Consider the following 25,806-nt stretch of genomic DNA (forward strand, 5'->3'; position numbering starts at 1 on the left):
CAAGCCCAGTGATGGTGGTGGCCCTACGGGTGTGGGGACAGTGGTGACAGCATCTGAGGTTGGAAGGTGCCTCGGTGTGGGCACCGATTTGCGACAATCACAGATTTGCTCTGTGGGGGTTGGTTCACTGTGGGGGTTGGACACGAGGTTTTGGGGTTAGCGACAGGCAGGGATCGAGCGGTTTGAGGACCTGTTCCCCCAAAACCTTCCAGTGGGTCTGAGATATAAAGCAGCAGGTTGTCCACGTATAGCGAGACCCTGTGCTCAACCCCTCCCTCCCCCACACACAATTAATCCCTTTGCAGCTCCTCGATGCTTGAAGCGCTATTGCCAACGGCTCTATTGCCAACTAGCAAGCAACAGGGAGAGCAGGCACCCCTGCCTTGACCCAAGGTGTAGCCCGAAGTACCCCAAGCTCACTTGAGTCGTATGCACTCTCGCTTCTGGCATCCTATTCAACTATTGAACCCAGTTCACAAACCCCTGTCCGAACCCGAACCATCTTAACACTTTCCACAAGTACTCCCATTCCACCTGATCAAAAGCCTTCTCTGTGTTCATTGCCACTGTGCCACTGTCACCACCATGTCCTGTTCCTCCGTGAACATGATTATCACATTTCATAGTCTCCTAACATTCACTGACAGTTGCCTCCCCTTTACAAACCCCGTCTGATCTTCCCCAGCACACAGTCCTCAATCCGCGAGGCCAGGATCTTTGCCAGCAAGTTAATGTCCACATTTAATAGCAATATCGGGCAATAGGACCCAAACTGCTCCAGGTCTTTATCGTTCTTTAGTAGTAGGGATATAGATGCCTGCAATAATGTAGGGGGGGAAGCTCCCCTTTTCCCTCACCTCATTATCAGCTCTACCAGCAGGCACCAGGTCCTCCCAAACCTCTTATAAAATTATACAGGAAATCCATCCGCACTGCCCCCCCCCCAAACATGGTCCACTTGCAAGTCCACCTAGTGTGGTGGGTGATCTTAAACCACGATTGCCGAGTACCCATAGTCGATGACTCCTGCCAACAAAGCCTTGTCCACCATGAAAAAATCAATCCGAAAGTGCACCCTGTGCACATGGGAGAAGTACGAGAACTCCTTAGCCCATGGCCTCCCAAACCTCCACAGATTCACCCCCCCAAAATGCGCACCATGAACCCTTTCAGCTACTTCGCCACCGCAGACACCCTGTCCGACCTCAGGCTCAACTGGTCCAAGTCTGGTTCAATAACTATGTTAAAGTCCCCTCACATGATCAACTGATGTGAGTCCCGGTCCGGGATCTTCCCCAGGATTCACCTCATAAACTCCACATCATCCCAGTTTGGGGCATAAGCATTTATCAAAACCACAGGCATCCCCTCCTACTTTCCACTCACCATCATGAACCTACCACCCGAATCTGCCACAGTGTTCCCGACCTCAAATGCCACCCATTTATTTCCCAACACTGCCACCCCCCTTGTCTTCATGTCGAATCCCGAATGAAAGACTTGCCCTATCCACCCTTTCCTTAGCCTAGTCTAATTCCTGATCTTCAGGTGTGTTTCTTGCAAGAAGGCCACGTCCGACTACAAGCTTCTCAAGTGCCTGAACACACGCGACCGTTTGACTGGTCCATTCAGCTCTCTCATGTTCCATGTGACCAATCTGGTTGGGGGGGCACACCGCTCCCCTCCCCTGCTGTCCAACCATATCCCTTCTTGCGCCAGCCCCCAGCCCGTGTCTTGAAACTCTCCAGGCCCATCCTCGGATGCCCACCATCATCACCCCTTTCCTTGCTGCGTCGCAGCAATCACACCTTTGCCAGCAGCCCCCCCCCTTCCCCCCAGCCCAAACAAAACAATAATCCCATTCCCCTCTAATATGCTAACCACCTGCCCATCCCCCCTACTGCGCTCCTGTTAACTAGCCCACCCACCTAGCCTGGGTGATTCTAGCTGGGGTGGGAAGTTTGGGAGAAGGAACAGAGGTTGGGGGGAGGAGCCCACTGCGTGCTGGTATATGTGCTAAATGAGCCAACGTTGTATATATTTGGACAAGGGAATATATGGGACTTTCACTTGCAATGATGGTTCTTTGGGCCTTGGGTGTGTATGCGGGGTTTGTGTGCTAAAGGGGATTTCTTGGTTTTCCTGGGACCAGGCAAGGGGGAAAGAGAACAGGGCGGGGGCCTCCACGCTGGCCGGTTTAATCCGGCCAGTGAACGGGTGTGAGGTAGGGGTAGGGGCTGCGGCCATCGGAGCCTGGCAGACAGGTTCCGATGAGTCTAGCTGGGGTGGGAAGTTTGGGAGAAGGAACAGAGGTTGGGGGGAGGAGTTTTATAAGAGGAAGTGGAGGGGAGGAGCTGGGGGGGGGGGGGTGTCATTTATGGTACTCTTTCGGGGATTGGATGGCATTGAATGTTAGGGCGGGGGGGGGGGTGGGGTGGGTGGGTGGACTCGATAGGGCAATGGTGACCATAGGCGATTCATGATTCCTTTTTCTTTTTTTTTCCTTTATTTTTACCACCATCGGAGAGTTTGTTTTACTTGATGCTTATATTGTCAGGTGGGCTGTTGTTTTGGGTGGTGGGAGGATGGGATCACTGTTGTTGATAAGGGGATTGACTTTGTATTTGTTACCGTTTACTGCTTGTTGGTGGGTGTAAATTCTGAAGAAAATGTGAAAATGGAGAATAAAAATATTTCACAAAAAATATAAATGCATTCCCCGAAGTTAAACTTCCGTTCTGGCGTCCTACGCTTCTGAGCCTCCTACTGCACCTCCATTTTCATGCCAAGGTTTGGAAAAGTCAAGACCAAAAATCATGTCTGACTAATTTATTGGAGTTCTTTTAGGAGGCACAACATTGTGGGCCGAAGGGCCTGTTCTGTGCTGTATTTTTCTATGTTCTAACTGGGTCCTCAGCCTGCAGCCCATCAGCAGTTCTGCAGGTGCTATCTCTGTCATCATGTGTGGCGTAATACAGTAGTTAAAAAGGAACCATGCCAGTTGCATGTCCAAGGAGCCCATAATTTGCGTTTTCATGCCCCTTTTGAAAGTTTGGACCGCCCTTTCTGCCATACTGTTAGATGAGTGATGATGCAGGGCAGTTCTGATGTGCTGGAAGCCATTCCGTTTTGTGAATGTAGCTAACTCCTCACTCGCGAAGGGCATCCCATTGTCCGTCACCGGGACCTCAGGGATCCCATGGGTGCTGAATGGGCACCACAGCTTTTCGATGGTGACCCCTGACGCCATTTTGTGTACATGATGCTATTTTGAGTGGTCGTCCACGATGATGAGGAACATGGACCCCATGAAAGGCCCTGCGAAGTCCGCTTGCAGTCTCCCCAATAGGCTTCCTGGCCATTCCAAGGGATGAAGAGAGGCTCCAGCAGGAGCTTCTGGTGCTCCTGACAGGCTGGATAACTGTATACAACCCTCTCTATGTTCCCATCGATGCTGGGCCACCAGGCATAGCTGCGGGCCAGCATCTTCATCTTAGAGATGTCTGGGTGACCACTGTGTAGATCCTTAAGGAGGGACTCCTGATCCTGTGGTGGGATGACTACGCGAGCTCCCCGCAGTATGACACTGAGCGCCGGGAAGTTTTGGGCATAAGGCTGTAGGGTTACTGGGGGAGTCCCCTGCAAACTGCCATATGAAAGCATGTGGCTGAGTTCGCCAGTCTAGGATCCCGCTGCATCCATGTTCAAACTTGAGTAGCCGTCGGCCATGGTCTCCATCAAATTAAGGGTCACTACCACTTCATCCGCCACTGGTGGGGTGAGGAACTCATGAGCAATGGTAGATGACTTAGAACGTTGGCGTGGGAATCCGCGTACATGGATAATGTTGGAACGAATATACGTACAGAGTGAGTAGAAGCGCCTTACAATGAATCCTGGCCAATGCAAGAGGTGGGATCCCCTTTTCTTTCCTAAAAAGGACGAGCAAAGGCTTATGATCGGTCACAATTGAGAAGTGCCTCCTGGTATAGACATACTGGTGGAATTTCCTGACTCCAAATATCACCGCCAAGCCCTGCTTCTTGATTTGAGGAGACCGTCGTTCAACAGCCGTCAACATCCTTGATGCGAAAGGGATAGAGCGTTCTGTGCCGCCATCTCATCTATGAGCCAGTACCGCCCCGATGCCAGAGGGGGAGGCATTGCACTTTAGGATTAGCAGCTGAGCTGGGTCATAGTGAGTGAAGAGCCATGTGGACGATAAATGATTTTTCACCACGGCGAATGCTACATCCTGTAAGGCATCCAAAACTCACTTCTGATTCTTCTTCAGCAGTATGTGAATGGAGCAAACAAGGTGGCCAGATTGGAGATGAACGTTGCATAATAATTTACCAGGCCTAGAAATGAATGGAGTTCAGTGGTGTTCTTCAGAGTCGGGGCCCCTTTTATAGCCCAAAACGTGTCCTCCACAGGGTGCACACCATCCCTGTCCACCTTGTACCCCAAGTAAGTCACCGCTTTTGCTCGCAATACACACTTGCTCCTCTTCAGCCAGATGTCCACTTGCGAGAATTGCCTGAGCACTTCCTGTAGTTTGTCCATGTGCTCTTAATGAGCACTTCATCTAGATAGATGGCCACCTTTGGCTGACCCTGCAGGATACTCTCCATTACTCTCTAGAAAATCACCGGGGTAGATGAGAACCCAAATGGGAGGGCAGTGTATTCAAATATTGCTCTATTGGTGTTTATAGTTGCAAATTTCCTGGATGCTGACTCCACCTGTAAATAGGCGTGGCTCATGTTGAGTTTCTGAAAGAAACACCTTCTAGCGAGCATAGAAATCTTCCACTCTGGCCATCGGGTATCAGTCCAGGCATGAAGCTCTGTTTACAGAACTTGAAATCCCCGCAGTCGGACGGATTTGTCCGGCTTCAGTACCAGCACCATGGGTGCGGCCCACTCTGCAAATTGTACAGGGTGTATGATCCTCAGATCCTTCAGGCACTGAAATTCCGTGTCAACCTTGGCAAATAATGCGTGGGAAACAGGCCTTGCCTTAAAATATCTGGATTGAGCATCAGATCCACATAGATATGGGCCTTGGCCCCTTTTATCCTGCCCAGACCCTCCTGGGGCACTTCAGGGACTTACCCAGGACATCATACAAATTCCTGGTGCCTATCCAGAAAACACGTCGCCAGTCAAACCAGAGTACTCACAACCAGCTATGCCCCAACCGATTGGGCCCCGGTTCCCATACCACAATAAAGGGAAGCCAGACCGATTGTTGGCTGTATGTTACTGGAGTCACGGTGGTCCCCACGATGCTCTGTGACTCTCCGGTTTAGGTCGGCAACCTCACCTTGGTGTCGCACAATATCAGCGACATGATCCCTGCACGAAGCTTTCAAAACATCTGATGGTTCACAATAGAGACAGTTCCAGTGTCCATTTCTATCACTATGGGATGACCATTCGCTTGTAATGTAACCTCGTTCGATGCTATCTTCGGGGCAGTTCAACAGCATCAGACAGTCCTTTGCATCTGGGGGGGCACGTGCAAAGCCCTGGCTTGCGCCGATCTCAGCGTTGCCTTGGATGGCGTTCTCTGCACCGGGCTTGGCGGCTCTGGCCATCACGCAGTCTCCAACCACACATCTAGCATTGTGGCAGGCTCTCCCCTTCATTCTGGGGGAAGGTATCCCGCAGGTCAGTGGTGACTCCCGAATGCTTGGCCTGGCTGCGGAATTGCCTCTGGGGTTGCCCTTTGGGAGGTGATTTGGTGTGTCCAGCAGTGCCCCGTGATGCAGTGGAAGTTCGAAACGGAGGGCGGGCTAAACTATGGATGCCATAGTCCATGGACCCCTGTAGCTCCTGCATCCCTTTCTCTCATGGGACAGTGATAGCTTGATAGTGATAGTCTCAGGTGGGCTCTGCCAACAGCTTTCTTTGAGTGGCCGCGTTGTTTATCCCACAAACCCGCCTGTCCTTCAACATTTCGGAGGGGGGCGGCCCAAACACACAATGCTCTGCCAGTCACCTCAGGTGGGTCAAAAAGTTAGTGACCAATTCACCCGGAGATTGCACCGCCGTGTTGAACTTATATCGTTGCATGATAACGGAATGTTAGGGATTATAATGTTTAGCCGCAAGTGCAACTAGCTCATCAAAGGATTTGAATTATGGTGGAGCCGGGTAAATGAGACCCTTTATAATTCAAAACGTCGGGCCCTGCAGGCGCTCAGGAGGATCACTTTCTGATGGTCTTCCCCAAAATACCAATAGCCTGGAAGAAGTATCTCATACATAGTGGTGAGGCAGTGGTGTAGTGGCATTGTCACTGGTCTAATAATCTACAGACCTGGGGTAATGTTCTGGGGACCTGGGTTTGAATCCCACCATGGCAGATGGTGAAAGTTTAATTCAATTAAAAAATCTGGAATTAGAAGTCTTATGACGACCATAAAACCATTGTCAATTGTCACTAATGTCCTTTAAGGAAGGACATCCTTACCAGGTCTGGCCTACATGTGACTCCAGACCCACAGCAATGTGGTTGACCCTTAAATGCCCTCAGGGTGGGCAACAAATGCTGACCCAGACAGCGATACCTACATCCCATGAACGAATAAAGAAAAAAAAACATTTAGCGTGCTGGCTCCAATTTTCCAGACCTGCATCAAAGGCTTCTAGCTTACCAAACAGCGGCATCTTTAACTTTATGTCCACACGTTCCGGGATGGTAATCGCCCAGGGCAGCTGGACATTTCCACAAGTGAATCCAGAATCTCCTTTGTCCTCTTCGCCAGTTTAATGACTGGGAAAGCCAGCGGTAGTGAAACAAGGATTTATTGTAAACTATGTACAATACTCTGCAGATGGCAGTAACTCTTCACAATCCACAATCACAGTCCACATTGGGACAACCAACAACTCAGGGCCCTGCTTGGGCTGGCTTTTATGATTAGATCAAACCAGCCCCAACTGAGTCGCCTCCGACCCCTACCTGGGAAGCTCGTATTCTACAAATCCTATGGGAAGATCAACAATGGTTACCCCGTGGTCCTTGTGGGGATAATGATACCGCCTTAACCCTTGATTCCTTGACTGATTTAAAATCTGTCTTGTCTTGGACATACTTAACAACCCAATCTCCACAGCTCTCTGTGATAAAGAATTTCACAGGTTTAATACCCTCTGAGAGAAGAAATTCCTCATCATCTCTGTCTTAAATGGGCGACCCTAAATTATGAGATTATGCCCTCTGGTCCTAGACTCTACACAAGGGGAAACAACCTCTCAGCATCTACCCTATTGAGCCCGCCAAAATCTTATATATCTCAATAATGTTGCCTCTTTTAAACTCCAATGAGTACAGTCCCAACGTACTCAACCTTGCCTCATAAGAAAGTCCTTCCATACCCAGGACCATCCCAGTGAACCTTCTCTGGATTGCTGACTAGGCAACAATAAAGAGATCTGCACGGATAGGGTATGGTTGATACACTTTTAAAAAAATACTTTCAAAATTTATTTCCAATTAAGGGGCAATTTAGCATGCCCAATCCAACTACCCTGCCCATCTTTGGGTTGCGAAGGTGAGACTCACGCAGCATGGGGAGATGCTTGATATACTTAATTAGTACTTTGTAGCTGTCTTCATTAAAGAACAGAATGCTGCCTATGTCACAGTAAAGGTGGAGGCAGTAGATAAACTGTATTGCATAAAAATAGATAAATCACTTGGATGCATGGTGTACCGAAAACAACCTCTCTCTAAATGTCGGAAAGACCAAGGAGCTGATCGTTGACTTCAGGAAACGTAGCATGATGCCCCCCCCCCCCCCCCCCCCCCGGGTCTGCATCAATGGCTCTGAAGTGGAGATGGTCGATAGCTTTAAGTTCCTGGGGGTCACCATCACCAACAGTCTGTCCTGGCAACAGTCAAGAAAACCCAACAACGTCTCTACTTCCTACGGAAGCTAAAGAAATTCAGCATGTCTGCACCGACTCTCACAAACGTCCACACATGTGCCATGGAAAGCATCCTGTCCGGCTGCATGACAGCTTGGTATGGCAACTGCTTGGCCAAGATTGCAAGAAACTGCAGAATGTAATGAACTCAGCCCAACGCATCACACAAGCTTGCCACCCTCACATTGATTCTGTATACACCTCCCGCTGCCTCAGGAAGGCAGACAGCATTGTCTTTGAAATATTTTTTATTGAAAAATGTTGAATTTATACAACAATAACGCACCTTAGTAAAATACCAAAAATAACAATAATATTAACAATCATAAACATTCGCCCCACCTCCATGAACAACACAGCATTTTAACAACAACGCAAATTAACACAATATAAAGTTACAGAATAGACACTACCATGAGGAACACACCCCCCCCCCCCCCCCCACCCCCCGGAGTTGCTGCTGCTATTGACCAAGATACCTATCTTTGAGCCAGGAAGTCCAGAAAAGGCTGCCATCGTTTATAGAACCCTTGTATTGATCCTCTCAGGGCAAATTTGACCCTTTCCAGTTTTATAAATCCCACCATGTCACTGATCCAGGTCTCCACACTTGGGGGCCTTGCATCCTTCCACTGTAGCAGAGTCCTTTGACGGGCTACTAGGGACGCAAAGGCCTGGACACCGGCCTCTTTCACCTCCTGCACTCCCGGCTCTACCGCAACTCCAAAAATCGCGAGTCCCCACCCTGGTTTGACCCTGGATCCAACCACCCTCGACACCGTCCCCGCCACCCCCTTCCAGAATTCTTCCAGTGCTGGGCATGCCCAGAACATATGGGCGTGGTTCGCTGGACTCCCCGAACATCTGCTGCAGCTATCCTCACCCCCAAAGAACCTACTCATCCTAGTCCTGGACATGTGGGCCCGGTGCAGCACCTTAAATTGGATGAGACTAAGCATCGCACGTGAGGAGGAAGAGTTGACTCTCTCCAAGGCATCCGCCCAAGTCCCGTCCTCTATCTGCTCCCCGAGTTCCTCCTCCCATTTAGCCTTCAGCTCCTCCACTGACGACTCCTCCACCTCCTGCATTACCTTATAGATGTTAGACACGTTCCCCTCTCCGACCCACACCCCCGAAAGCACTCTGTCCATCGTTCCCCGCAAGGGCAGCAAAGGGAATCCCTCTACCTGTCGCCTAGCAAACGCCTTTACCTGCAAGTATCTGAACATGTTCCCTTGGGGTAGCCCAAATTTATCTTCCAGTTCCCCCAGGCCCGCAAAACTCCCGCCAATAAACAGATCCCTCAATTTGCTGATGCCCGCCCTTTGCCACCCCCTAAATCCCCCATCCTTGCTCGCCGGGATGAACTGATGGTTGCCACCCAGTGGAGCCTCCATCGAGCCCCCTGTTTCCCCCCGATGCCACCTCCACTGTCCCCAGATTCTTAGGGTCGCCGCCACCGCCAGGCTCGCGGTAAACCTCTTAGGGGAGAGCGGCAACGACGCCGTTACCATGGCACCCAGGCTCGTACCTCTACATGACGCCATCTCCATTCTTTTACACGCCGCCCCTCCCCCCTCCATCACCCATTTACGCACCATTGACACATTGGCCGCCCAATAGTACCCCAGAAGGTTGGGCAGCGCCAGCCCGCCTCTATCCCTCCCTCGCTCCAGGAACACCCTCTTCACTCTCGGAGTCCCATGCGCCCACACAAAGCTCAAAATACTGCTAGTCACTCTCCTAAGAAGGCCCTGGGGATAAAGATGGGCAGGCACTGAAAGAGGAACAAGAACCTCAGAAGCACCGTCATTTTGACGGACTGTACCCTCCCCGCCAACGATAATGGCAGCATGTCCCACCTCTTGAACTCCTCCTCCATCTGATCTACAAGTCTGGTGAAATTATGCTTGTGAAGAGTCCCCCAGTCCCTGGCCACCTGCACCCCCCGGTACCTAAAGCTCTCCCCTGCCCGCCTATGCGGGAGCCTACCAATTCCTTCCTCCTGGTCTCCAGGGTGCACCACAAACACCTCACTCTTGCCTAAATTTAATTTATAACCTGAAAAGGTCCCGAACTCAGCTAGCAACTCCATCACCCTCGGCATCCCTCCCACCGGGTCCGCCACATACAGTAACAGGTCATCGGCATACAACGACACCCTATGTTCCTCTCCACCTCGCACCAAGCCTCTCCACCTCTCTGAATCCCTCAACGCCATCGCCAGCGGCTCGATTGCCAGTGCAAACAACAAGGGGGACAGGGGGCAACCCTGCCTGGTCCCTTGGTAAAGCCGGAAGTACTCTGACCTCTTCCCATTCGTGGCCACGCACGCCATTGGGGCCTCATATAGCAGCCGTACCCATCTAATGAACCCTTCACCAAATCCAAACCTCCCCAACACCTCCCATAGGTACCCCCACTCCACTCTATCGAAGGCCTTCTCCGCATCCACCGCCACCACTATCTCTGCCTCCCCCTCAATCGCCGGCATCATGATGACATTCAACAATCTCTGCACATTCGTGTTCAGCTACCTTCCCTTCACAAAACCTGTCTGGTCCTCGTTCACAACCCCTGGCACACAGTCCTCTATCCTGGTGGCCAGGATTTTTGCCAGCACCTTAGTATCCACGTTGAGGAGAGATATGGGCCTGTGTGAACCACACTGCTGGGGGTCCTTGTCCCTCTTTAAAATTAACGAGATCAGCGCCCGCGACATCGTCGGGGGCAAAGTCCCCCCTTCCCACGCTTCATTGAGTGTCCGCACCAGCAAGGGGCCCACTAGGTCCACAAACTTTTTATAAAATTCCACCGAGAACCCATCCGGCCCCGGTGCCTTCTCTGACTGCATCTGTCCGATCCCCTTAACTAGCTCCTCCAGTTCAATCGGCGCACCCAACCCCTCCACCTTCTCCTCCTGCACCTTCGGGAAAGAAAGCCCGTCAAGGAACCTCTCCATTCCCCTCCTCTCCCTCGTTGGCTCCGACCGGTACAGTTCCCCGTAAAAGTCCTTGAAGACCTCATTCACCTCTACCCCCTTCCGCACCACATTCCCACTCTTATCTCTCACTCCAGCAATTTCCTTAGCCGCATCCCGCTTGCGGAGCTGACGAGCCAGCATCCTACTCGCCTTTTCACCATGTTCGTACACTGCCCCTTGTGCCTTCCTCCACTGTGCCTCCACCTTTCTAGTGGTCAGCAAATCAAATTTAGCCTGCAGGCTGCACCTCTCCCCCAACAGTCCCTCCTCTGGTGCCTCTGCATACCTCCTGTCCACCTCCAGCATCTTTCCCACCAGTCTATCCCTCTCACTCCTCTCGCTCCTCTCAGCAGAATCCAGCACTAAAATATTACAACTGACCCCGCAACCCCCAACCCCTAGTTCAAGTCCAGTTTCTCCGTCCGCACGAAGGCCCACGCCTCCTCCGGGGAATCGAAATAATAATGCCGGTCCGAATAAGTTACCCACAGACGCGCGGGCTGCAACATTCCGAACTTTATCTTTTGCCTGTAAAGCACCTCTTTCGTCCGATTAAATCCGGACCGCCGCTTAGCCACCTCCGCACTCCAATCCTGGTAGATCCGTACTACCCCATTCTCCCACTTGCTGCTCTTCACCTTCTTGGCCCAGCGCAGCACACACTCCCGATCACTGAACCGGTGGAACCTCACCAGCACCGCACGCGGGGGTTCATTTTCCTTAGGCCTCCAGGCCAGCACCCTGTGCGCTCCCTCCAGCTCCAAGGGCAGATGGAAAGACCCGGCCCCCACTAGCGAGTTCAGCATTATAGCCACGTAGGTTGTCAGGTCCGACCCCTCCAGCCCCTCCGCAAGGCCCAAGATCCGCAGATTTTTCCGCCTCATGCGGTGATCAAGCTCCTCGAAGCGTTCCTGCCACTTCTTGTGGAGTGCCTCGTGCCCCTCCACCTTACTCACGAGGACCACGGCCTCCTCCTCTCGTTCAGTGGCCTGCGTCTGCAACTCCTTGATGGCAGCACCCTGGGTGGTCTGACTCTCCGACAGCCTTCTGTTTGTTTCCTGCAGAGAGCTCAGTACCTCAGCCTTGAAGTCTGTGAAGCAGCGCAGGAGAGCAGCTTGTTGCTCCTGGGCCCACAGCCTCCACTCCTCTGGAGCTCCTCCGGCTGCCATCTTGGATTCCTTCCCCCGTTTTTTCCCCCTTTCCACTCCGAGTTCGAGTCATGGACTGCGGGGAAAGTTGTTCAGCACACCTTCCCCCACCGGGAGACGTCGAAAAATTTCCGTTTTTGGCTCTAAAAAGAGCCGAAAAGTCCGTTTAAAACGGGAGCTCCCAAATGTGTGGCTTCCTACGTCATCGCAGCCACCGGACGTCCGGCAGACAGCATTGTCAGAGATCCCTCCCATCCAGGCTTTGCCTTCTTCCAGATCCTTACATCAGGCACAAGATACAGAAGTCTGAAGACACGCACATCCAGACATAGGAACAGCTTCTTCCCCACAGCTACAAGACTCCTCAACGACTCTCCCTCGGACTGATCTGTTCCCTGTAAGAACACTAATCACAACACCCTATGCTGCTCTTGCTCATGTATTTGCTTTGCTTGGCCCATTGTTCCGCACTGTAACCAATCTCTGTTTGTCGATGTACCATTTGTCAATGTATTCTGTTGATTATTCTTTTTGTCTACTCTGTACGTACTGTGTATGTTCTCTTGGCCGCAGAAAACTATTTTTCACTGTACTTCGGTACATGTGACAATAGATCAAATTAAATCAAATCAGATAAAGAGGAAGTACTAAAATGGTCGGTAATGATTAAAGTAGATAGCAAAGACCTCAGGAGGACATAAACAGACTGGTGAAGTGGGCAGATGAAATTTAACATCGAAAAATGTGAAGTGATTCATTTTGGAACAAATAAAGAGAGACAATAGAAACGAATATATAAGCTCATGTTGTATCTTCGGAACTTTTTGAAGGTGTCGGATGAGTAGAGAACTCTTATCAAAAGGTTGAAGGGAATCTTGGCTTTATATACAAAATCTGGTGACAGGTTTCCCGTGTCAGGGGCTGGGCCCAGGCCCGGGACGGGGGGTGACTGGCCTTGCCCAAAAAAAGGTGGGGTGAGAGGGTGCTTGAGGACCACGGAAGAGGTAAATTGGGTGAAGTGGGGTGGGGGGGGGGGGGGGGGGGGGGGGGGGGAGGGGGGGTACTGGGGCCAGGGGGGGTACTGGGGCCACGATGGGGGTTGAAAGATTGCGGCTGTCTTTAAAAATGGCGTCCGATATCACCGATGCAAGAAATGACATAAAGTGTGTCTTCGATGGGGAGGTCCTTATTGAGGCCCAAAAAATGGCAAGTTCCATTGAATCGCGGGCTCTTTCTTGGTGCTGCAACACCAAGATACATCCCACTAAACACGCCATTCAGCTGACTTCAACGTAAGTCCGCTGAACTGCGCCCGCTGTCTTTCAGATGAGACTTTAAACTGAGGCCACATCTGTTGTTTTAGATGGACAAAAAAAATCCCACGACATTATTTAAAGTGCAGGGGAATTCTATCTGGTTTTCTTGCAATGTCACCAGGCAGACTGTCTGGATGTTATCACATGGTTGTTCGTGGGGCCTTACTGTTTGTATAATTGGCTACCCCATTTTCTTCATTACAGCTGTGACTACGCTTCCATAGCACTTCACTGTCTTTGGGACGTTCTGAGATTTTGTTTTTTAAAAAAATAATTTTTATTGGAATTTTTTACAGGAAATACAGCAACAAACAAAGAAAAGCAACAATAAAACACCATAATAACTGTAACACCCCCAAGACCGTATCAACGCATGTATCACACCCCCCCCCCCCCCCCCCCCCCCACCCCAAACCCAGTAAACAACAAGAGAACTTAAAAATAAATTAAATTAAAATTAAATAAGCAAACATAGTCAACGTTCCCCCCCCCCCCGCTTTTTCCCCCCCTCCCCCCCGGGTTGCTGCTGCTGCTGACCCAGTACCCTATCGCTGAGCCAGAAAGTCGAGGAAAGGTTGCCACCGCCTAAAGAACCCTTGTACCGATCCTCTCATGCCGAATTTGACCTTCTCTAGCTTAATAAAACCCGCCATGTCATTGATCCAGGCCTCCACACTTGGGGGTCTCGCATCCTTCCACTGTAGCAAGATCCTCCGCCGGGCTACTAGGGACGCAAAGGCCAGCACACCGGCCTCTTTCGCCTCCTGCACTCCCGGCTCCACCCCAACCCCAAAAATCGCGAGTCCCCAGCCTGGCTTGACCCTGGATCCTACCACCCTCGACACCGTCCTTGCCACCCCCTTCCAGAACTCCTCCAGTGCCGGGCATGCCCAGAACATATGGGCATGGTTCGCTGGACTCCCCGGACACCTGACACACCTGTCTTCGCCCCCAAAGAACCTACTCATCCTAGAACCGGACATGTCGGCCCGGTGCAGCACCTTGAATTGGATGAGGCTAAGCCGCGCACACGAGGAGGAAGAGTTAACCCTCTCCAGGACATCAGCCCATGTCCCATCTTCGATCTGTTCCCCCAGTTCCCCCTCCCACTTAGCCTTTAGCTCCTCTACTGACGCCTCCTCCACCTCCTGCATTACCGTGTAGATATCAGATATCTTCCCATCCCCGACCCAGACCCCCGAAAGCACCCTGTCACTCATCCCCCTTGCGGGAAGCAAAGGGAATCCCTCCACCTGCCGCCGAGCAAACGCCTTTACCTGCAGATACCTGAACATGTTCCCCGGGGGGAGCCCAAATTTCTCCTCCAACTCCCCCAGGCTCGCAAACCTCCCATCAATGAACAGGTCCCTCAGCTGTCTGATGCCCGCTCTGTGCCAACCCTGGAACCCCCCATCAATGTTCCCCGGGACGAACCGATGGTTCCCCCTTAACGGAGCCTCCATCGAGCCCCCCACTTCCCCCCTATGTCACCTCCACTGCCCCCAAATCTTGAGGGTAGCCGCCACCACCGGACACGTGGTATACCTCGTAGGAGGGAGCGGCCATGGCGCCGTTACGAGGGCCCCCAGGCTTGTATCTCCACAGGACGCCATCTCCAACTGTTTCCACGCTGCCCCCTCCATCACCCACTTGCGCACCATCAACACATTGGCCGCCCAATAATACCCCGAGAGATTGGGTAACGCCAGCCCCCCACCATCTCTACCCCGCTCCAAGAAGACCCTCTTCACCCTCAGGGTCCCATGCGCCCAAACAAAGCTCATGATGCTGCTAGTCACCCTCCTAAAAAAGGCCCTAGGGATAAAGATGGGCAAACACTGAAAGAGGAACAAGAACCTCGGGAGAACCATCATTTTGACGGACTGCACTCTACCCGCCAGCGTTAGCGGCACCTTTTGAATTCCTCCTCCATCTGCTCCACAAGCCTGGTAAAATTAAGCTTATGGAGAGTCCCCCAACTCCTGGCCACCTGCACCCCCAGGTATCTGAAACTCTTCACTGCCCTCTTAAACGGGAGCCTCCCAATTCCTTCCTCCTGATCACCCGGTGTACTACAAATACCTCACTCTTGCCTAGATTTAACTTATAGCCCGAGAAGCTCCCAAACTCAGCCAACAGCTCCATCACCCCCGGCATTCCCCCCTCTGGGTCCGCCACATACAACAGCATGTCGTCCGCATACAGCGATACCCTATGTTCTTCCCCACCCCGCACCAGGCCCCTCCACCTCCTCGACACCCTCAGCGCCAAAGCCAAAGGTTCTATCACCAGTGCAAAAAGCAAGGGGGACAGGGGGCACCCCTGCCTGGTCCCACGGTAGAGCCTGAAGTACTCTGATCTCCTTCCATTGGTAACTACACTCGCCATCGGGGCCTCATAGAGCAACCTCACCCATTTGATGAACCCCTCCCCGAATCCGAACCGCTCCAGCACCTCCCACAGGTACCCCCACTCAACTCTATCAAACGCCTTCTCTGCATCCAGCGCCACCACTATCTCCGCCTCCCCCTCCACTGCCGGCATCATAATAACATTTAACAATCTCCGCACATTCGTGTCGAGCTGCCTTCCCTTGACAAATCCTGTCTGATCCTTGTGTATCACCCCTGGCACACAGTCCTCTTAGCAATTTAGCGTCAACATTGAGGAGTGAGATTGGCCTGTATGATCCACACTGCAAGGGGTCCTTATCCTGCTTCAGGATCAGAGAGATCAGCGCCCGTGACATTGTCGGGGCCAAAGCCCCCCCCTCCCATGCCTCATTGAAGGCTCGCACCAACAGGGGGCCCACCAGATCCGCATATTTTTTATAAAATTCCACCGGGAACCCATCCGGCCCCGGCGCCTTTCCTGACTGCATTTTATAAATGTTTTTTTATTGAGTTTTCATATTTTATATATGACAAATTACAAGTTATTAGAGAGAGGGAAAAAAAAAAGGAAAACACAAAAATTTTACATGAATATTTACAGGTAAGCATCTTCATAACAATAATTGTGGCCGCCCCCTTTAGCCAGCATACATATTTTACATTCCCCAATATGGCCGAGGCACATGTTTATAGGCATTTATTTATAGTTTGGTTTTGGGCCTTGGCTTGCCATCAAACCCCCATACCGAGCCCGTAGCCCCCCCCCCCCCCCCCTCCCCCCGGCTACCTTCCCCCGATTCCCGCCCATTTTCCCCTGGTTCTTGGCCACCCGACTATTCTTCCTCATGTACGTTGGCCACAAACAGGTCCCGGAACAGTTGCATGAATGGCTCCCACGTTCTGTGGAAGCCGTCGTCCGACCCTCGGATGGCGAATTTGATTTTCTCCATTTGGAGAGATTCCGAGAGGTCGGACAGCCAGTCTGCAGCTCTGGGTGGTGCTGCTGACCGCCAGCCAAACAGGATTCTACGGCGGGCAATCAGGGAGGCAAAGGCAAGGGCGTCCGCCCTCCTCCCCAGGAATAGATCTGGCTGGTCTGAAACCCCGAAGACCGCCACTATCGGGCATGGCTCCACCCTCACCCCCATCACTTTGGACATAGCCTCGAAGAAGGCTGTCCAGTACTCCACAAGTCTGGGGCAAGACCAGAACATGTGGGCGTGGTTGGCCGGGCCTCTCTGGCACCGCTCACATTTGTCCTCCACCTCCGGGAAGAACCTACTCATACGGTTTCTCGTTAAGTGGGCTCTATGTACCACTTTTAGTTGCGTCAGGCTGAGCCTTGCGCACGTGGAGGTGGAGTTGACCCTATGCAGTGCTTCGCTCCAGAGTCCCCACCCTATCTCCATCCCCAGGTCGTCCTCCCATTTCCTTCTTGTTGCGTCCAGTACGGTGTCGTCCCTGTCTACCAGTCGGTCATACATGTCACTACAGTTCCCTTTCTCTAGGATACTTGCGTCCAGTAGGTCTTCCAATAGTGTCTGTCGTGGCGGTTGTGGGTACGTCCTTGTCTCCTTTCGTAGGAAGTTTTTGAGCTGCAGGTACCGTAGCTCGTTCCCCCCAGCTAGCTGAAATTTCTCTGTCAGTTCGTCCAGTGTTGCGATCCTGTCGTCCGTGTATAGGTCCCTGACTGTCAGTGTCCCCCCGTCCTGCCTCCACCTTTTGAAGGTGGCGTCGGTCAGTGCTGGTTTGAACCTATGGTTGTTGCAGATGGGAGCCTTGTCCGACATTTTGTACAGGCCAAATTGCTGCCGCAGTTGGTTCCAGGATTGGAGGGTGGCTGTCACCACTGGGCTGGTGGAGTGTTTTTTGGGTGGGGATGGAAGTGCTGCCGTGGCGAGGGCCCGGAGGGAGGTTCCCATGCAGGAGGCCACCTCCGCACGCACCCACTCGGCTTCTGGCTCCTGGATCCATCCCCTTACTCGCTCGGCTGTTGCCGCCCAGTGGTAGAATTGTAGATTCGGGAGGGCTAGCCCCCCCCTGGATTTTGTTTTTTGTATGACCTTCTTTGGGATCCTAGCATTTTTACCCCCCCATACGAACGCCATGATATGTTTGTCCAGCGCTTTGAAAAAGGCCTTGGGGATGTAGATCGGAATGGATCTAAACAGGAAAAGGAACCTGGGCAGTACGTTCATTTTGATCGTCTGGACTCTCCCCGCGAGGGAGAGCGGGAGTGTGTTCCATCTTTGCAGGTCCTTTTTAACTTCCTCCGTCAGGCTGGTGAGGTTCCATTTGTGGATCCCTTTCCAGTCATGGGCTATTTGGATCCCCAGGTAGCGGAATTTATTTCGGGCTTGTTTGAACGGCAGGCCCTTTAGTGCTGCCCCCCCCCCCCCCCTTGCGGGTGTACTGGGAAGATCTCACTTTTGCTCATGTTGAGTTTGTAGCCCGAGAAGGCTCCAAACTCTTTCAGGAGCGCTATGATTCCGTCCATGCTGCTTTGTGGGTCCGAGATATAGAGGAGCAGATCATCCGCATAGAGTGAGACTCTGTGCTCTCTACCTCCCCTTCGGATCCCCCTCCAATTTTTTGCTGCCCTGAGCGCGATTGCGAGCGGTTCGATTGCTAGTGCGAACAGCAGCGGGGACAGTGGGCATCCTTGTCTGGTGCCCCTGTGCAGCTGGAAGTATTGGGAGTTGGTATTGTTGGTCCGTACACTCGCCATGGGAGCGTTGTATAGGAGCTTTACCCAAGCGGTGAACCCTGTTCCAAGCCCGAACCGCTCCAGTACCTCTATGAGGTATTTCCATTCGACTCTGTCGAAGGCCTTTTCTGCGTCCAGGGAGACGATCACCTCTTGTGTTCTCTCCCCGGAGGGGGTCATTTTCACGTTCAGCAGGCGCCTGATGTTCGCGGTAAGCTGTCTACCTTTGACGAAGCCCGTCTGGTCCTCTGTGACCACCTCAGGTACACAGTCTTCTAGCCTTTTGGCTAGGATTTTGGCCAGTATTTTGGCGTCTGCGTTCAGCAGAGATATGGGTCTGTATGACCCACATTCCGTTGGGTCTTTGTCTTTCTTAGGTATCAGCGAGATTGAGGCCTGTCCCTGACTGCATTTGACCAATCCCCCTGACTAGCTCCTCCAACTCTATCGGCGCCCCCAGCCCCATCACCAGCTCCTCTTGCACCTTTGGGAAACGTAGCCTGTTCATGAAGCTCTCCATCTCCCCCCCCCCCCCCCTCCCCCCATTGGTGGCTCCGACCGGTACAGTTCCTCGTAGAAGTCCCTAAAGACCCCGTTCACCTCTGCCCCCTTCTGCGCCACATTCCCACCCTTATCCGTCACTCCACCAATTTCCCTAGCCACATCTCGCCTACGGAGCTGATGCGCCAACATCCTGCTCGCCTTCTCCCCATACTCATATACCGCGCCTTGCGCCCTCCTCCACTGTGTCTCCGCCTTTCTGGTGGTCAACAAGTCGAACTTGGCCTGCAAACTACGCCGTTCCCCCAGCAACCCCTCCTCCGGGGCCTCTGCGTACCTCCTATCCACGTCCAGGAGCTCCCCCACCAGTCTCTCCCTCTCCCTCCTCTCCCTCCTTTCCCTATGGGCCCGGATGGAAATCAGCTCCCTCCGGATCACTGCTTTCAGAGCCTCCCAGACCATCCCCACCCGGACCTCCCCCGTGTCGTTGGTCTCAAGATACCCCTCAATACTTCCCCGGACCCTCCTACACACCTCCTGATCAGCCAGCATCCCCACATCCAGGCGCCACAGCGGGCGCTGGTCCCGCGCCTCCCCCATCTCCAGATCGACCCAGTGCGGAGCATGGTCTGAAATTGCTATGGCCGAATACTCGGCATCCTGAACCTTCGGGATCAATCCCCTGCTCAGGACGAAAAAATCTATTCGGGAGTAAACCCTATGTATGGGAGAAAAAGGAATACTCCCGCGCCCTCGGCCTCCCAAACCTCCAGGGAACCACCCCTCCCATCTGGTCCATAAACCCACTCAGCACCTTGGCCGCCGCCGGTCTCCTACCCGTCCTTGAACTGGACCGGTCCAGTGGGGGATCTAGCACTGTGTTAAAAGCCTCCCCCCATGATCAGGCCCCCTGCCTCCAGGTCCGGAATGCGGCCCAACATGCGCCTCATAAAGCCAGCAACATCCCAATTCGGGGCATACACGTTAACCAGCACCACCTTCTCTCCCTGCAGCCTACCCTTCACCATAATATATCTGCCCTCCTTGTCCGACACCACCTCAGACGCCTCGAACGCCACCCTCTTCCCCACCAGAATCGCCACCCCCCGGTTCTTCGCGTCTAATCCTGAATGGAAAACCTGCCCCACCCACCCCTTCCTCAGACGAACCTGGTCCGCCACCTTCAAGTGGGTCTCCTGGAGCATAGCCACGTCCGCCTTCAGCCCCTTCAAATGAGAAAATACCCTAGCTCTCTTAACCGGCCCATTCAGCCCCCTCACGTTCCAGGTGATCAGCCGGATCAGAGGGCACCCCGCCCCCCTCCCCCGCCGACTAGCCATAGCTCATCGACTGCTCGCCCCAGGCCAGCACACCCTGCCTGACCCGTCCCCCATAACGATACCGCTCCCCCCCCCCCCCCCCCCCCCCACACCAGCTCCCTCCTGGCCCTTCCAGCAGCAACCCGGTGCCCCCCCCCCCCCCCCAACCAGGCTAGGACCCCTCCTAGCCGCGACGCACCCTCCATGGTACTTCCGTGAGTCAGCTGACCCTGGCATCTCCCGCCAAAACCCGGCCCCTCCCAGCATGGGGTCATCCCCCCTCCTGCCACACCTCCTTGGCACCGCTTCAGCGCGGTAAAAAAACAGTAGAGGCCACGCCCCCACCACCAGCTCCACCCCCCTGCCCCGCAGCGCGGGAAACCAGAGGAAAGCCCGCGCTTTCACACTGCCCCACCCCACCCTTCTGGCGCCGCTCCCCAAATTCCAGCTCCACCCCATCCCCCAGCCCCGTACAGAAGAGAAAATAAAAAACAAACCCCCAACATTCCCCACATAACCCAAAACCCTACCCAACAGACCCACCCGGAAACAGAGCAAAAAACCAGCATAGAAAACACATGTCAAAGTTACAAAAACAGCAACAGCAAAAACAGCAACGACCATAGTGCACCGGACCCCGCAGCCCCCAGACCCTAGTTCGAGTCCAGCTTCTCCGCCTATAAAAAGACCCACGCCTCCTCCGGGGACTCGAAGTAGTGGTGCCGGTCCTTATATGTCACCCACAGACGCGCAGGCTGCAGCATTCCAAATTTGACCTGCTTGGCATGCAGCACCGCCTTCGTCCGGTTAAACCCGGCCCGCCGCTTAGTCACCTCCGCACTCCAGTCCTGGTAGATTCGCACTACCGCATTCTCCCACTTGCTGCTCCTCTCTTTCTTGACCCAGCGCAGCACACACTCCCGGTCGCTGAATCGATGGAACCGCACCAGCACCGCCCGCGGGGGTTAATTTGTCTTGGGCCTCCTGGCCAGCAGTCTGTGGGCTCACTCAAGCTCCAGGGGCAAATGGAAAGACCCCGCTCCCATCAACGAGCTCAGCATCGTGGTCACATAAGACGGAAGATCCGACCCCTCCAGCCCCTCCGCCAGGCCCAGGATCCTCAAATTCTTTCGCCTCGTGCGAACGTCCAGCTCCTCCAAGCGGTCTTGTCGCTTTTTGTGAAGTGCCTCGTGCAACTCCACCTTCCCCACGAGGACCACGGCCTCCTCCTCCCGCTCAGCGGCCTGCCGCTGCAACTCCTGAATGGCCACCCCCTGGGCTGTCTGGGTCTCAAGCAGCTTGTTGGTAGTCGCATTCAGGGAGTCCAGCAACTCAGCCTTCAGCTCCGCAAAACAGCGCAGAAGAGCAGCTTGCTGCTCCTGCGCCCACTTCCACCAGTCCTCGGGTGCTCCGCCGGCCGCCATTTTGTCCTCCTTCCCCTGCTTTTCCTGGGGGGCTGCTGCAGCCTTTTCCTTTGCCCCACTCCGGGTAAGCACCATAAATTTCGGGGAATGTTCATCCAAACACCTTCCCCCACCGGGAATCGTTGAAACAGCGCCGTTTGGGGCCCTAAAATAGGCCCGAAAGTCCTTTAATAGCGGGAGCTGCCGAACGTGCGGCTTAGCTCCTCATTACCGCAACCGGAAGTCCGTTCTGAGATTTTGAAAGGTGCTATAAAAATGAACATAATTTTTTTTCAAATGAATATCCCAATACTTACTATCCAGATGTTCTTCTGAAGCATGACTACCTGGACAACATACAAGAGTGTCCTGTGGAATCCTCCTTCAACTAGTCATCATGGAGGGCAGCACGGTGGCCTAGTGGTTAGCACAACCGCCTCACGGCGCTGAGGTCCCACGTTCGATCCCGGGTCTGGGTCACTGTCCGGGTGGAGTTTGCACATTTTCACCGTGTCTGCGTGGGTTTCGCCCCCACAACCCAAAAATGTGCAGAGTAGGTGGATTGGCCACGCTAAATTGCCCCTCAATAGAAAAAAAAATAATTGGGTGATCTAAATTTATAAAAAAAAAACAAAAAAAACTAGTCATCATGAAAGTAGGGAAACATTGGAAAACTATGGAAATCATTGAAATTTGTCACATAAACTTGCTAATGTCTCATCTTGTTTTTCAGTTGAAGTTTTGATTCCGTTGAGAGGGTCACCTGTCGCCATTTACTGTCTGACTCCAGAGCTAAGTCAGAACACCATCAGCAATCCCTCGACTTATTGGTGGAGGGAGGGGGAGTCCCGGGCACATTTGATAGGTATGTAAGTAAGAAGTGGAACTGAAACTGTTGTTGGATTCAGGCATGAGGGCCGGGATTCTCCCCTACCCTGCGGGGCGGGGGGGGTCCCGACGTAGCGGAGTGGCGCCAACCACTCCGGCGTCGGGCCTCCCCAAAGGTGCAGAATTCTCCGCACCTTTGGGGGCTAGGCCCGCGCCGGAGTGGTTGGCGCCACGCCAACTGGCACCAAAACCGGCGCCAACGGCCTTTGACACCCGCCAGCCGGCGTCGGGGCTGGCCGAAAGGCCTTCGCCGGTTCGTCACCACTGGTTGCCGCTGACGTCACCACAGGCGCATGCGCGGTAGGGGGGTTCTCTTCCGCCTCTGCCATGCTGGAGGCCGTGGCGATGGAGGAAGAAAAAGAGTGCCCCCACGGTGGGCCCCAATCGCGGGCCTGGCTACTGTGGGGGCACCCCCGGGGTCCAATCGGCCCGCGCCCCCCCCCAGGACCCCGGGGGCCCGCTCGCGCCGCAAATCCCGCCGCCACCAGAGGTGGTTGAAACCACGGCGGCGGGAGAGGCCTCTCAGCGGCGGGACTTCGACCCATCGGACTTTGGCCGATCGGCGCGGTGTGATTCCCGCCCCGCCAATTCCCGGGTGGCGGAGAATTCCGGCCACGGCGGGGGCGGGATTTTCGCCGGTCCCGGGCGATTCTCTGACCCTGCGGGGGGTCGGAGAATTTCACCCGAGGTCTGTGAGTTATTGGGAATTACCTGAGATAGTCTGGGCAGAAGTCATGACCAGTTTTAGTCCCAATCCAAACTTACTTTCATTTAGAAAAGATTATTCCAGCCCCTTGGATTCCACATAATTTCCTTGTGGGGGGGGGGGGGGGGTGGTTAGGAGGAGGGTGAGGGGAAACAGTTCTTTATCAGTAGGTTTTACAGCTATCGTTCGCTGATTTCTAACCAGTTCAGTATCCCAGTCCCTCAGGAAAAGAGGCAAATATACCATATGGGAAGGAAACATTAAACAAAGGGAATGGTAAGGCCATTTAGTCACCATCGTGCAGGGTTGGACAATTACTGCAAAAACAAGGGTGGGATTCTCCGACCCCACGCCTGCCCCAGATGTCAATGTGATTGTATAGCTATGTGTAAGTGTTTGTGTAGATGTTTGGAATAATTAGATACATACAAACATATTAATTAGTGGCACGAGTTGGCCATTCAGTCCCTTGAGCCTCCTCCACCATTCAATAAGATCATGGCTGATCTGATTGTGACCTCAACTCCATTTTCCTGTCGACACTGCTTCCACTGATCTCTGGGGAAAGAATTCCAAAGACTCACGACCTTCTGAGAGAAAATAATTTGCCCAATCTCCATCTTATTTTAAAATTATGTCCCTAGTTCTAGTCGCATCAACAAGGGGAAACACCCTTTCAGCACCAACTTGTCAAATCCTCTCAGGATCTTATCCGTTTCAATAAGATCACATCTTTTTGGGGGCAGCACAGTGGCGCAGTGGCACAGCGCCAAGGACCCGGGTTCAGTCCTGGCTCCGGGTCACTATCCGTGTGGAGTTTGCACATTTTCCCCGTGTTTGCATGGGCCTCACCCCCACAAGTCAAAGATGTGCAGGGTAGGTGGATTGGCTATGTTAAATTGCCCCTTAATTGAAAAAAAAATCTCTTCTCATTCTTTTAAACTCCGATGGATACAGGCCCATCCTGTTTAGCCTCATAAGATAACCCCCCATCCCAGGGATCAATCAAGCGAACTTTCTCAAAACTGCTTTTAACATATTTAAATCCATAACGTAGTTTGGTCATACAGAACATTTTGTCTTGCACTCATCAGGGAAATTTGCACGAAAACCAATTCAATGTAAGGGAATAACAATTTATACTATATAAGATAGAGCTGATAGGTTGGCAAATGATTGGTCGAGGCATTGTCATGGGGAATGCATCAGTCGCTGCCAAGCATTGTTTGCAAATTTAAGCCAAAATTTAAGCAGCTTAACTCTGATTGATCACGGCAAAGCCTTGATGAATGAATGCATAAATGGCTGCCACTTGGACGGAATTTTCTAAAAATTGCATAGAGTGCTAGATCAGGTGAGAAAAGCTGTGTGACGCTCCCGAGCTTCACAGACTCTTAGCATGCCTGATTAAACATCATTTGATGCATTTTCAAAGTGCTGGCGAGGATCACACCGTTAGCTGGGGAGAAAACATGCCAGGAAAGCCCCACCCTCCCCCTGGGGCACACATCACCGACTACCGCACCCCCCTTCCTGTTATCGTGGCTCTTCCCCCCCACTCCCTACACTGTCCTGGGGGCTCTCCCTCTCCCCGCCACTGTAGGAGGGTTACCCTTCCCTGCCAGAGCCCCCTTGGCACTACCCTTTCATTTGCCCACTTGGCATTGCCCCTTTGGCACTGCTGGGGGCAATGTCCAGCCTTTTCCCTCAACCCTCAACCAGCAATGGTTCCCCCCTATATGGTGTCACACCCCCTGAAGGGGGGGATACGTCATGGGTGGTCGCTTTGGCATAATGCCATTTAATTACATTATAATGTATTCAAATTCAGGGAAATCAGGTTCATGCCTTTGCTGGGAGTGAACCTGATCACTGGCAGGGAAAATCTCAAACCGAGATCTCGCTGACAGAGCAAATCCTGTTTTTGGCCTTTCGTGACATTTCGCAGCCATTACGGGACGTGTGCGCACGGCTAATGGACCCGCTAAATCCTGCTCTTACTATGTTTAGCTAAAATAGGCAAAATATGTGTACATGTTCTTTCTGTTCGCAAAGAACAGGACCCTAAGTATTAATATATTGTTATGGGTCAGGGTTTAGAGAATCCCAAAGTGTATCATGGAGTTCACCTGACCCACAACTTTTAATGGATTGTGGTATGGGGAGCACACGGCTCACTCTACAGGAATGGTGCAGCAGAAATGGACCAGTGTAGCCACCTGGGTTGGCCACTTCCACACAAAATGGAAGAACGCAAAGATTGCAGGGTAAAATGGACATTGACAAAGAAACCAGCAGTCTGCAGAATCCCCTGTATTCTAGCTGCCACAGAAACCCGACAGAATTGTAACTAACAAGCTGCGCATATTAATGAAGCGATTTACGGTGATTCCCAGGCATAATGGACACAACAGTTAAATATTCTATGGAAGGCCAGACATTTCGGCGCCAGTAGAGTCTAAGACAAAGGACACCAATAAGGTGTAAGGAACCGCCCGGTGA

General features: G+C 52.8%; 1 protein-coding gene across 1 annotated transcript in view; it reads left to right on the plus strand.

The window, feature by feature from the left end:
• Positions 1-25,806, plus strand: part of LOC119951052 — a 74,934-nt gene that overhangs the window by 15,143 nt on the left and 33,985 nt on the right. The window contains exon 3 of the mRNA XM_038774087.1: positions 22,444-22,575. Within this exon, the coding sequence (XP_038630015.1) occupies positions 22,444-22,575 (132 nt within the window). The remainder of the gene's footprint in view (positions 1-22,443; positions 22,576-25,806) is intronic.

Source organism: Scyliorhinus canicula, chromosome 16 (genome assembly GCF_902713615.1).
Source record: "Scyliorhinus canicula chromosome 16, sScyCan1.1, whole genome shotgun sequence".
Classification (NCBI taxonomy): Eukaryota; Metazoa; Chordata; class Chondrichthyes; order Carcharhiniformes; family Scyliorhinidae; genus Scyliorhinus; species Scyliorhinus canicula.